Source organism: Anastrepha obliqua, chromosome 4, assembly GCF_027943255.1.
Source record: "Anastrepha obliqua isolate idAnaObli1 chromosome 4, idAnaObli1_1.0, whole genome shotgun sequence".
Taxonomy (NCBI): domain Eukaryota; kingdom Metazoa; phylum Arthropoda; class Insecta; order Diptera; family Tephritidae; genus Anastrepha; species Anastrepha obliqua.
The window spans coordinates 123,753,963-123,767,882 of NC_072895.1; the positions used below are offsets into that span (position 1 = coordinate 123,753,963).

A 13,920-nucleotide genomic window follows, 5' to 3' on the forward strand; every position below is an offset into this window, starting at 1 on the left:
AGTCGTTTGTTGCTTGTGGCTGGGGTATTTCGAAAATTGGCTTTGCAATGATTTGCTTTGGCGTGGCCAATGCCATTGCGGCTGGTATTGCTGGCGCTCTGGTCGAAAGATTGGGGCGCATCACTTTGTTCGTCGCTTGCGCGCTTTTGAATATTTCCCTCTTCGTTTACATGTTTTTATATGAGGCACGCGAAGGAGATTATGTGAAATATTGCGCATTCGCAGCCATTTGGGGTATTTGCGATGGTGTGTGGTTGGTCGTGGTGAATGGTGAGTTGGGCTGTTATGTCTTTGCTAAATGTCTGTACTCAAAGTTATTGTATTTTCTGAAGCTTTTTATGGTATTCTTTTTCCGAACCATCTCATCGCCGGCTACAGTAACTTCCGTTTGTGGGAATCAACTGGTTCTGTTATTGGCTACATAATAAGTTCACAGTTGTGCACATCGACCAAACTAATAATACTGCTGTGTGTCTTGGGTATTGGAAGTGCAGGGTGAGTAGTTTAAAATTGGGAAAAGTATACAAGAAACTTCATAGAATATAAGACCATTTTGATTGCTTTGCAACAAGTGAAGGTGACGCATTTTCCATATATTGGGCATTATTTGTTGAACTGGACAGATGTTTTATTATGCGTTCGATTTCCCCGATTATTCTTTTTTTTTTGTTTTTGAAAAATAGAAATCAAAATTTTGAGAATTTTAAAAAATTCATAACTCCACTTTTGTTGAAGTTGAAAGCATGAATTAATAGAAATTATTTACTAGGAATTAAGCGCATTCTAAAGTTTAAAAGTTAGGGTATGAATTGTGACTAGAGAAAAAAGGAGGAAGTTGGATGCAAGAACTAAAAGTGAGATATGTAAAAATTAATTTTACCAAAATCTAGATTTTGCCCACTGTAGACTTCCTGCATTAAATATTTCTTGTCAATGTATGTTTGACGCGCTATTGGCTTTAAGGGCCGATTTTTAAGTGCCAGTTTAATTATGGTGAATTGTTTAACTATGTTTAAGCCTGAAAAATTGGGCATTTAAAGACACAGTGAAGTCTCGAAATAGCGAAAAACTCGGTATAACAAAGTTCTTTCTGAGTCACTTGAAAAACATCTTTGTTGTGGAATTTTCCGTAAGCCAGAAATTTCGAGGATGAAATCTTTCGGAATATATTGACGGTTAAGGTCCCAGTAAAGTCTAAAACCTCTATATAACGAGTTACCTGGTTAGGTGCAAGGCGATTTGCTAACGCGATAAATCTCCTATAATTGATAATAAAAATTCCAAATGGTATAAGTTTTTATTTTTATTTTAATCTAAGTATAAGAACACAAAAAAAAAATCAAATAACGAAAATATACAGAATCTATAGAACCAATCTATACGTTTTTCGATTTTTGTTTGAATTTAATATTTTTCGTTGTATCGAGGTTTTTATATTCTATGACAATAGGGAGACTATAGATATAATCAAGAATTTATCCAACATCTTCCACGTGGTTATATTCACTGTAGTTTAACTGAAAATCAGAGTTAAGCATGCACCGTAAAACCGGCCCTAACAAGTACAGAACTGGCTCGGCTATTACTAGCAATAGGCCTATTAGTAAGTAGCTCAATTTTGGGTGCAGCGAGCATGAAAATAAATAATTTTGCACTTAGCTCCATATTTTGAATTGCTTGCAAAGTTTTTCTATGGAAACATTTTTTAAACTTAGACTCGTTTGGTTCTTCGTTCGCTAAGCAAATTTTGGTTTAATAGCTGGATATATCCTCCCTCGCATGATATCAATATCAATAGCATAGCGCGAGTATAACTATTTGAAACAATTTTATTGAAAAATGTAGTCCTTTCAAAATTTGATGTCATTTACAAAATATAAATGATGAGAAAATGAAAAGCTGAGTATGCAGAAACAGGTCTTAGCGCCGGACAAAGGAATTTCTGATAAGCTACTTTCGCTCAGCAGAGTAGACTTAAGACTTTTAACTGGTTACTTTACAGGCCACTGTAGCCTGAAATCTTCTTCTTCTTAATTGGCGCGATAACCGCTTACGCGATTTTGGCCGAGATTAACAAAGCGCGCCAGTCGTTTCTTTCTCGTGCTAACCGGCGCCAATTGGACACACCAAGTGAAGCCAAGTCCTTCTCCACCTGATCTTTCCAACGCAGAGGAGGCCTTCCTCTTCCTCTGATACCACCAGCTGGTACCGCATCGAATACTTTCAAAGCCGGAGCGTTTGTATCCATTCGGACGACATGACCCAGCCAACGTAGCCGTTGGATCTTTATTCGCTGCGCTATGTCTATGTCGTCGTAAAGCTCATACAGCTCATCGTTCCATCGTCTGCGATATTCGCCGTTGCCAACGTGCAAAGGTCCAAAAATCTTACGCAGAATCTTTCTCTCGAACACTCCAAGCGTCGCTTCATCGGATGTTGTCATCGTCCAAGCTTCTGCGCCATACGTTAGGACGGGCATGATGAGAGTCTTGTAGAGTGTTAGTTTTGTTCGTCGAGAGAGGACTTTACTGCTCAATTGCCTACTTAGTCCAAAGTAGCACTTGTTGGCAAGAGAGATTCTACGTTGGATTTCAAGGCTGACATTATTATCGGTGTTAATGCTGGTTCCTAAATACACGAAGTCTTTTACAACCTCAAAATTATAACTGTCTACAGTGACGTGGGTGCCGATACGCGAGTGCGCCGACTGTTTGTTTGAAGACAGGAGGTACTTCGTTTTGTCCTCGTTCACCACCAAACCCATTCGCTTTGCCTCTTTATCCAGTTTGGAGAAGGCAGAACTAACAGCGCGGTTGTTAAGGCCGATGATGTCAATATCATCGGCATACGCCAGCAATTGTACGCTCTTATAAAAAAATTGTGCCTGAGCGATTAAGTTCTGCGGCTCGTATGATGCTCTCCAACATCAGGTTAAAGAAGTCACACGACAGCGAGTCACCCTGTCTGAAACCTCGTTTGGTATCAAACGGCTCGGAGAGCTCCTTCCCAATTCTGACGGCGCTGCTGGTGTTGAGCAACGTCATCTTACATAGCCGTATTAGTTTTGTGGGGATACCAAATTCAGACAGCGCGACATACAAGCAACTCCTTTCCGTACTGTCGAATGCAGCTTTGAAGTCGACGAAAAGATGGTGTGTGTCGATTCTCCTTTCATGGGTCTTTTCCAAGATTTGGCGTATTGTGAATATTTGGTCGATGGTAGACTTTCCAGGTCTGAAGCCACACTGGTAAGGTCCAATCAGTTGGTTGACGGTGGGCTTCAGCCTTTCACACAATACGCTCGCTAGAACCTTATAGGCGATATTTAGAAGACTAATCCCGCGGTAATTGGCACAAATTGCAGGATCGCCCTTCTTATGGATTGGGCAGAGCACACTTAAATTCCAATCGGCAGGCATGCTTTCATCCGACCATATTCTGCATAGGAGCTGATGCATGCACCCTACCAGCTCCTCGCCGCCATGTTTGAATAGCTCAGCCGGCAGTCCGTCGGCGCCCGCGACTTTGTTGTTCTTTAGCCGTGATATTGCTATTCTCACCTCGTCATGGTCGGGTAACGGAACGACAATTCCGTCGTCAACGATTGGGGTATCGGGATCTTCACATTCTCTATGACATGCGCAGCTGAAATGCCACTCAAAAAAAATTGGTCTCTCTGAAACTATTATCTGCCGATTCTGTGAAATGGGAACTGAAAATTCAGAACACTTCCTTTGTAAATGCCCTGCACTAGGCAGAAAAATGCCTCGCTACCTTGGTGGTATTGCCGTGCATTCATATAAATAATGGAACAATAAACCCCCAGAAAGTGCTAAACTTTTTTGAAGAGCCTTAAAATATAGGGGACTCCAACAGGTTTTGCATAATAGTTTTTTTTTTTTTTGATCACAGTGCACAGTAGCCTAATAATAATAATAATAATGTAGCATTACTATATAAAGTGTACTATTAAAATTGTAACTAAATGCTACCAAAGACAATAATGTCCTGTTCCAAAGGGAATGGACATTTTAACTCCAAACCCCACCAATTACTTATTGTTAATATTAACAGATTGTACTTTATAATGGAAATAAAAAAAATATAAAGTGCACAGTTTAACGTGGATATTAATTTTTTTTGTTTTTTGTATAACAAAAAAGCTTGTTTTTGTCGTGCGGTGTTGTTAGATCATATGAGCGATCCACAATAACTTCAAGGCAACTTTAAAGGCAAAAATCTACCTCATTTCAGCCAGTCTGAGAAAACGAGCATCACTATCATATTGATCATTACCTTTTGAAATACCTTTAATGGGTACGTGCGCTGAATGTCTTAAACTATTTTTTTTTTCAAGATCAGTTTTATTTACCACTTTATTGCACAATAAGTTTGAAAATATTGTTTCATTTGAATTGAGAGGCTTTGAGTGGTCTTTACCTAAATTTTTATAAATGTCATTTATTAACTGAGCAATATGAGCAGTACGCCCTAAGGAAGGTTTCGGTTTTTGCCAGTTTTGTCTTCCATCTAAAGAGCCTAAATAGAATGATATTTTGGTTTTGTATTTTTTTGTGATTTTTATAAATTTTTAATTTCTTTTTTGTTATTGCATATTTTTTATATTTTTCCCCCTTTCAGTTACGGCGTTACCGAGTACCGTCTGCGAAAGAAACAAAAAGCGCTGGAACTTATGTTGAGTGATTGATGGAGCAGCTTTACGTATCCTTTAATGTATTATGTATTTGTATTTTAGTAATAAGTAAAAGAGATTAAAGATTAGTAATAAAAAGAGATTGTATTTAAAAGCACTTTCTAAGAAGTTCTGGGATTAAAACTGCTCTTTACTCTCTAGATTACTGTATTTTTGTTGCAGCGACATAAAATTAAATGTTTGGCTAATGCTACTACGGGGTCCGACACTCGAAGTGTAACCAACTTCAGCCGCTCGCGCAGCTGATGTAAGGACATTAGCTGTCTGTTAGTTGGCTAAATGGCAGTCCAGAGTATTGTTTGCAAACGCGCGGAAGCATTTTGCCGAGAGTAAACGCGAAAAAGAAAATCAGTAATGGATTTCAAACCTAATTGTGAGATTGCATTATATGTAGGTAACAGGTGGCGCTAAAGTAATCCTCCTATCAGAAAATGCTATAAATTTTGCGATTGGCCCCTAATGTCAGTTCTGTTTTGTCCAGAACGCAGAATATTGCTGACTATTTATTTGACCAATAATCGGTCGGTGACTTTGGCACAGCGAGAATTTCGTCGCAGATTTCCTCGCCGTCCAACGCCTACTGGTGAAACACTGCGACGTTTAGCCGCTCGCCTCGAAGACAAGATTTGAAGATGTTTCCGTACAAAGTCCAGACGGTGCATCAGCTGTTAGCTGCTGACCGCCAATCGCGTCTAACATACGCTCAAACCATCCTTAATCACCACCAAGAGGAAGATGATTTTTCATCAAAAATAATCATGAGTGATGAGGCCCATTTCCATCTTAGCGGGTACGTAAATAAGCACAATTTACGCTTCTGGGGCACTGAAAATCCGCGTGTAACCCACGAAGAGCCATTACACCCGCTCAATGTCACTGTATGGTGTGCTGTTTTCGCTAGAGGAGCCATCGGACCTTTTTTCTTCGAAGACGTCACGGGCCAAACGGTTACTGTGAATGGTGAGCGCTACAGAGCAATGATCAACGAGTTATTTTTGCCGCAACTTGATGAATTAGGATTGGAAAACATGTGGCTCCAACAGAACGGTGCAACGGCACACACTGCACGTGCCACAACCGATATGCTGAATGATTCATTTCCCGGGCGCCTAATCTCCCGTTTTGGCGATTTGCGCTGGCCAGCAAGATCGCCTGATTTGCCCGCTCCAGACTTCTTTTTGTGGGGCTTTTTGAAGTCGCGGGTTTAAGTCAACAAGCCTCAGACTCTTCCAGCTCTTAAAGACGATATCCGTCAAGAATGTGAGGACCTATCGCCGGAAGTTTTGGCCAAAGTGATGGAAAATGCCATAAAAAGGGCTCAAATGGCAATCAACTGTGGCGGCGGCCATTTATATGACATCATATTCTCCACTTGATGTAAAAAAATTAAAAGACCAAATAAAAATAATCCACAAGAAGAATCAAAGTTTTTTATTTTTTTTTTAAATTACACCCAAAAAACCATCGTAAGGTTACTTTTGCGCCACCTTGTATATGGCTGGAAAACCACAACCAGCGATTGTTCGTGAGCTCGAGCACCTTAAAGTAAATAAAGTTTTTATTTATCGTATCATTTCTCGTTACAATGATTCTGGTAGCATCGTGAAACGTCATTGAGGTGGCCATCAAAAGACTGCAACGTTATGGGAAATGGAAAAAGTAAAGTAGCGACTTGAGCGTAATCCCCGACGAAGTGTCAATTCAGTGGCGAAAGAATTGAAAATATCTGACCTTAGTATCCGCCATATACTGAAAAATGATCTCATAGTCAAGCCTTACGAAATCCTAAAGGTGTAAGATCTCACACCGAAGCAGCAACAAGTCAGACTTGAGAGAGGGAAGGAGTTACGTCGCTTGGCCGAAAGCGGTCAATTTCATAACATTGCGTTTTCTGACGAGAAAATTGTTCAAATTCAGCAATTCGTAAACTCCCAAAAAGATAGGGGTTATTTGACCGGCTCTCAAATTCACCATACGCGAATCCGATGGCTTGTTCTCTTTGGGCCTTTTTGGAGAGCAAGGGCCGAATTGAAAGATTCACCAGTCTCTAGGCGCTTGTCCGCGAGTAGCCCAAAATACCTGCAAGCCACATTCGGGCAGTTTGCGATTCATTTCTGGACCGTCTCAAGGCCAGAGTTAAGGCAAAAGGTGGTCATATCGAGCAAAAGTAAATTTATTCTTAATTTTGTATTATTTTCGCACATTTTTTACTTTGAATTGAATAAAAGTAATTTTCCAAACTAAATGTATGGCCTTCTTAAGTGATTACACTTCGAGTGCCGGACCCTGTAGTATGACATTCCTTGGCCTTTCTCTGCTTTAATGAAACTCAATTTTTATTTATATTCTTGATTTTTGTTTTTTATTACAATCCATTTAAATAATTTCACGCATACACACGCATTACATTATTAGTTATCATAATGTTAGTATAATTGCGGTCTTCACTTCAGTTACTGTAGCTACGTACACACCGTACCACAACTACATACTTACTTAGTTGTACTTACATAACTTAATTACAATAATCCTATTTTTATTTCTATTTGTCTTTTTCGTTTGTCTAAATTACAAGTATTTATCTAATCGCTACCGTTATTATCTCTTCCCTTCGCTTCTCTTACTAACAAATAGTGCGTTTTACTTTAAGGTTTGATTTTTTATTTTATTTTTACTATTAATACATAATTTTTTCTTATATTAATACAGTAAATTACGTTGATAGCACATTATGTTTGTCTGTCTGTTTGCCTGTTTTTTATTTATTTTTATTTTTTTATTATGAGTAGTACAGCGTATTCGCATTTTTGTAAACCATTTCAACCTCTTACCTATTTTATGCTGCGCTGCTTTAATTGCGTTAGTGCTGCTAATAATTTTTTGCTAACTTTTTTCGCCACGTTATGATGAAAATATTCATTGTATGTGTAACTTAAAAGAAATTTAAATAATTCTTCACAATAAATTTCCATAAACTAAGGATTTTTAATGTTTTGCTAATTAATTTATGAGCTTAGCTTCCCGCTTGTTGAAGTTGTAATGCGTTTCACTTGAAGCTGAAATGCGAGATGGTCATTAGTGAATGAGGTTGTTTACTGAAGTAAACTAAGATATCTCAAGTTGACCACCGAATTGCACGTAAAAATTCTTTTTTATTCTTCGCCTTGCCAGATTTTATTTATAATATTTTGGATTTTTTGTGTTTTTGAATGTTTGAAATATGCTAAGGAAAACTACTTATTTGACAGGACAAGTTTTTGGAAAGCTTTTGTTTCCTTCATGGAAATAAGCTCATTCTCTAAATACGTAGCAGAGCATAGTACGAATAATCTTGGCTTTAAAATAGAATCGAGTTTAACAAATCTTTATTTTTCGCTTCCCTATTAAAATAAGTGAGAATGAAACTAAAAGCCCACTATGTAGAGTTCGGAGTTTAGTTCCGCTGGTGTACGAAAATAAATTTAAAAAAACTATTTTCGAAAATAATTTTTTTTTGTCTCATGACTATTTTCAAACATTGCGCTCAAAAATAGCTGTGGATAGTTTTTTTTAATTCTTCTCAGAAAAGTCGAATTCCTCAATATTCTCCGATGATGTGGCATCATCAGCCTTATCATAAACCAGATGATTGTTATTTTTGTAAAACGGACGTAAACGGTCATCATTATAAAACTCGAAAGCACATAAAGTATGCTGATGTTGCAACTGTTAAGAACCCCGTAGTCTTGGACGATATGATTGACTCAACTGCAGTTCATGAACTGAAGGAAGTTCAACTAATTGCTGGTGATGATCAAACTGATAACAATAAACCTGATGATGAAGAGTACTTTCCGTCTGGTTCTAAGTCTTCAGAACGACACATTGTATCAAATTCAGATTTTCAGGATCTTTCTCGTGATTTACTTCTATCGGGAAGACAATCTGAAACGCTCGCTTCTCGATTTAAACAATGGAATTTAGTTGATGACGACTTCAGATGAATGATGATGATCAAATTTCTTACAGAGAAGTATTCAAAACTGATGAAGAGAATGACAAATGTACCGTACCATACTAAACTCCAAAGGGCCGTTTCCAATGCATTTTTAAGTTTGGAACCAGTTCCGTTGTGTACTGCACCGTACCGCACCGTACAGTGCTGCACTGCACAATACTCCAATAAATATTATGTGTTTATAATGACACTTGTTATCATTTTCATGCTTCGAAACGCATACCAAATCTCGTAGTAAAAAAAAAGAAAAAATCTTAAAACCCACACAACTCTATTAATTTTAATTCAGTTACAGTCAAATATAGCTGATTCGACGCGAAATTCAATTTATTATAACAGTAGTGTACTAAAAAAAATCCTCAATATCGGATAATATCGTAAAAGTTATGTCAAAGTTGAAAAAATAGAGAAAAAATAAAAAAATTGCAAATACTTCCGTCTACAGTCTCGTCAGTTGTCATTTCAGAAAAAATGTCAACCCACTGTCAAAAAGGCTTGTTTTTGTTCTTTCGAACTAAAAAAGCAAATTCGAAATCGGATGGAAATTGGCGAAGTTAGGAGTTATTCTTCACATGAACCTACTGAAAAACGGTTTTATGGCCATAAAATGAAAATTTGTGGGTGTATTGGAAATTTCTTCTATACCATTTTTTTTAGTTTTTCTATAGCCACAAGTTGTGCTAGGTCTCCATAAAAGTATATTTAATTTTTTTTTTTGTCACACAGTGTAATTTTAGAAATTCTCTTCAAAATCTATTTTCGCCAATTATTATCAAAACTTTTTTTTAATTATTTTGAAACTTATTTTTTGAAATTATTTCCAAATAATTTTCGAAAAAAGTCCCTTTTTATATTTTAAGAAAACATTTCAATTATTATTTATTACATTATTATGAAACTAACTGAGAATACATAGAAGTGGGAGGTTAGTCTCACTAGTATACGAAAATTAATTACAGAAACTATTTTCCAAAATTTGTATTTCTAGTTATTTAAAAATTGTTGTCAAAAATAAATTTCGAGAATTATTTCCAAAAATTATTTTCACATTATTTTTTTCAATTATTTTCATAAATTATTCCAAACGTTATTTTTGTAATTTTTTTGAAAAACTATTTTCAGAAGATGATTCTAGAAATTAATTTCAAAACCTATTTCCCCGAATTATTTTCAAAACTATTTTAGAAGCTTTCCTAAAACTTATTTTTTTTAAATTATTTTGAAAAATATTTTATTTTAATGATGTTTTGGCATATCATTATCCCTTTTTTTGTAATGAAATGAACTGAGAATACACAGAAGTGGGAGCTAGTTCCGCGGCTATACGAAAATTAATTTCAGAACCTATTTTCAAAAATTATTATACAACTATTTTTAAAAATTGCTCTCCAAATGCTCTCGACAATTAATGCAAAAAGTTATTTCCAAAAAGTACTTTTAAATTTTTATAACATTATTTTCAAAAAAACTATCTAAAAATTAATTTGATGGTTATTTTTATAAATTATTTTCAAAAGATAATTTTCAAAACCTATTTGCCCAAAATATTTTCAAAAAATACTTCTAAAAATTTTTTAAAATTATTGTAGTTTTTGGAACATTTTTTCTCAAATTATTTTCAAAAGCTTTTTTTCAAATACCTTCCTCAAAAATCATTTGAAAATTACAGACAAAATCCAGAACTTCTGCAGGTGACTTTTAATTGCGGCCCAAATATCGGAAAATAAATAATAGCAATAACTGATTTTGTTGTTTTATTGCTGCTAAACCGTTTTTGAGTTCACAAAATAAAAATAAGAAAACTAAATATTTGGAGGCCATTAATAAAATTTATATCAAGAAATCTATCTTTTAAATTATTTTCAAAAACAATTTTCAAAAATATTTGCTAAACTTTTATTCAAAAGTTATTTGAATTTACCAGGCACAGCCTAGAGTTTCTGAAGATGACTTTTAATTATAACCAAATTATAACAAACAAAAAATAGCAGTAATTGAATTTATTATTTCATTACTAAACCGTTATTGAGCTCACAAAATAAAAATACGAAACCTAAAAAGAAAGAAAATACATTTTTTAAATTATTATCATTTTCAAAAAATATTTGCTAAACTTTTATTCAAAAATTAATTTTAAAAATTCTTCTCAAAAATTGCATATTGAATTGCTTCAAACTTAAATTCAAATCAAACAACAAAGCGACTTCCTTGTTTAAAAGAAGTACCTATTTCTCTTTTAATGTAGTCGGTGTGAAACATTTTATATCCTTTCTTAACTATCGCGTTTCATGGTATATACACACTTACCTAAGCAACTATGCAGCTTACCAAAAGTATCTTAATTAGCACTTATGTATGTATGTTAGTACGCTAGATATTCGTATACAATGCTTAGTTGGGCTAAATGAATTGGCTGCTATTATAGTATAATATTTATTTATATAATATATTTTATTTTTATAATTTTTGTAAATAAACATAAATTGTATTGCATAGTTTGTTTTAAACATACGTATGACACACCATTTACAATGTCCATGGCCTATTTGAGTACCGTTTCAAACACGCATTTTTCAGCTTTCTCTTGTTTTACTACCAGTACGGACACAATGCTAGTTTGCTACTGCCCTGGGTAGGGCAATTCCTCAAATTTCGCCAAGAAATTTTGAATAATTTTATATTTTTAACGCTTTTCTTGCGCGCACCCCCCCTTTTCTATTAGCAAACAAGCAATGCCACATTCATATACTTAAACTATTTTATTTTAGTTTCCGCCTATTTGCAGACACATATTTACATATATGCATGTGTGTGTGTGTGTATTAGAACTAGGATAGTGTGATTTATTATTATTATTATTATTTATTTTATTGTGACTTAAATATTTCCATTGTGGCTATCACATTTCCTATACGCACACAATTTTTACAAGTACACCTCTTAACGTTTTCTTCGTGGCTATATTAAAAATTTATATTTGACGCATTTCATTCTATTAGTGACAATGTAAGAGGAAATCATGAGACACTATTCTTTGTTAGGGCAAAAGTAGTTTTTATATAAAAAATCTCCTATATATTATATGTGTGTATGTATAATTTTATAAGTGTTTACCTATGCTTCTTTGAACTCATGAGACATCCTCTCCTTATTAATGCAAGTTGCGGGCGCTAAATAAATCAACAGCTGGCCATAGACTATTGATTACTGGCGCGCCCAAGTTAATTTTGTACAAACTTATAAATAAATAAGGATTCGTAGCATTCTTCTGCAGGCAGTTAGATGAATTGGCGAAAGTTAGAGGAATTTTCTTTCTCATTGTGCGACGACTTTCAAATACACCGCGAAATATTTTTAAACAAACAATACTTTCCTGAAATGCTTGCAAAGAGCCTTAGAGGAAACTCATTTGTATATAAAATTTTAGTTTAAACCTCTCGTTCACACACAGAATTCTCTCTCTACAAGCGCCTTCCTGCCATCCAAATGCTTGCTGGCTGAACTAAAATTAGCTACACCTTCTCCACCAAAGGTTTCTGCTTCACATTTCTCGAAGGAAGTGCTGTATCCTTCTTCCCAGCTCTTCTCCTTACACCATACCTTTGGACATCATGCGCACTGTATTTTTCAGCGCTTGCCGTTTGTTACAAAACCAAATGCGTATTACCTCGCGTTCATAGCCTAATTGGTGCGCCAAACCCGTGATTTCGGTACCTAAGTTGTGAGAGAGCGAGAATTGTTCACATTAGAAACTCCTTGCTTCGCGCAGTAATAATGGAAAATGCCATTTTCGAAATTACCACTCACCCGATGGATGTGTATTGCGCTCGAAATGCGCATTTAACAGCTCCAAAGCTTGTGGCGTGAACGAAGTGCGTCGCTTGCGCTTCTTTGAAGGCTCCACGCCAATATAATCGGTTAGGTGATTCTGCCCAGATTTATAGCGATTCCAGTGACTGCTTCCAGTGAAAAAGCGTGACAAATGGGAAAGAAAGAGCAAATAAATGAGTTGTTAGTAAAGATCAAGTTCAAGCTTGAGATCGTCGTCGTGTGGAACTTCTTCCATACTCTCACCTCTCTTCGGCCTCCTTCATCCAACGCTCTAAAACTGGTTTTATTTTCTGCGCGCTCTTTGGCGTTATATCCAATTTCTCGAACCTATGGGGCGATTTTTGTTGTTGTTATTATTTTGTTTTTTAAAGGATGGAGGAAGTGATTGATTAGAAAATTCATTGCAATTCGGAGTGTTTTGATCAAAGAAAGACTTTTATACATACATAAATATACTACTATATACTTAGTGCAAGCATTATATGTGTGTGTATGTAAGTATGCGCAAGTAGACTGAAAACTAACTGTGGAAAATTTAAGTGCCAGGACATTGTCAAAAGTGCTAAAAAGGCGAGCAAATAAGTACTTTGATAAAATGTGTTTTCAACGCTGCGAAAATATATTTTATTTAAAATATTTTTTTATTTATTTTTTATTTAGTAGTAAACACTTTGGCAATGCCCTGGCCAATATGCAATGATGTGAGAGTATGTAAAAAAATGAAAATGAAATGAGTAGATGAGGAGCAAGCACACTGCTTACGCAAACTACAGCGCATACTTAGATTTTTATGTAAAATGGTGATGCTGGTATTAGTAATGTCTAAAAACCTATTAAAAACGTATGAAATTTTTGTTAGTGAAAGCTTTAGTTGTTGCTAGCTACATTCTAGTGGTGTTAGTTTGATATTTATATTACAAAAGTTCTTAAGGCATAATTCAATATTTTGTTAGTTAGTTGACAATTACATAAAGGTTTTCTGTTTTGTTTTTGTATTTTCTTAGTGTGTGTTAAGTACTTCTGATTCACGTACATGTTCTGCTGCTGCGACGACAGTTGGGCGGCGTACATCTGAGCGGCGAGTGCACTGTTGTTTTTGTTTTTTGAATTTTATTCGAGTTTTAACATTTTTTGTAGCAGAAAAGAATAGAATAAATAAATTTATTTTACTTTACATGTTTCAGTTTATAGCGTTCCAGTAACTGGACAAAATTTTTCTAGTGTAATCTTAAAATCAAATTATGCTTAAATGTCCTGGCACAGTAAAAATTCCAAAGAGTTTTCAGAACACAAATTTATGTTTTCTTCTTGGTTATGTAAGAAACTTAACGCTGGTACATATTTTATTAGAAAATTTAGGATAAAAAAATATTCTTTT

At 35.3% G+C, this 13,920-nt stretch overlaps 2 protein-coding genes across 2 annotated transcripts in view; one reads left to right on the forward strand and one right to left on the reverse strand.

Moving 5' to 3' along the window:
* Positions 1–4,811, forward strand: part of LOC129245553 (UNC93-like protein) — a 50,254-nt gene extending 45,443 nt beyond the window's left edge. The window contains exons 7-9 of the mRNA XM_054883770.1: positions 3–270; positions 333–495; positions 4,642–4,811. Coding sequence (XP_054739745.1) covers positions 3–270; positions 333–495; positions 4,642–4,708 — 498 coding nt within the window. The 3' untranslated portion in view covers positions 4,709–4,811. The remainder of the gene's footprint in view (positions 1–2; positions 271–332; positions 496–4,641) is intronic.
* A 6,398-nt stretch (positions 4,812–11,209) lies between these two features.
* The window catches only part of LOC129244406 (histone-lysine N-methyltransferase, H3 lysine-79 specific), a 35,607-nt gene continuing 32,896 nt past the window's right edge, over positions 11,210–13,920 (reverse strand). The window contains exons 7-10 of the mRNA XM_054882026.1: positions 13,576–13,629; positions 12,786–12,869; positions 12,519–12,667; positions 11,210–12,425 (exon numbers count right to left, since the gene is read on the reverse strand). Coding sequence (XP_054738001.1) covers positions 12,301–12,425; positions 12,519–12,667; positions 12,786–12,869; positions 13,576–13,629 — 412 coding nt within the window. The 3' untranslated portion in view covers positions 11,210–12,300. The remainder of the gene's footprint in view (positions 12,426–12,518; positions 12,668–12,785; positions 12,870–13,575; positions 13,630–13,920) is intronic.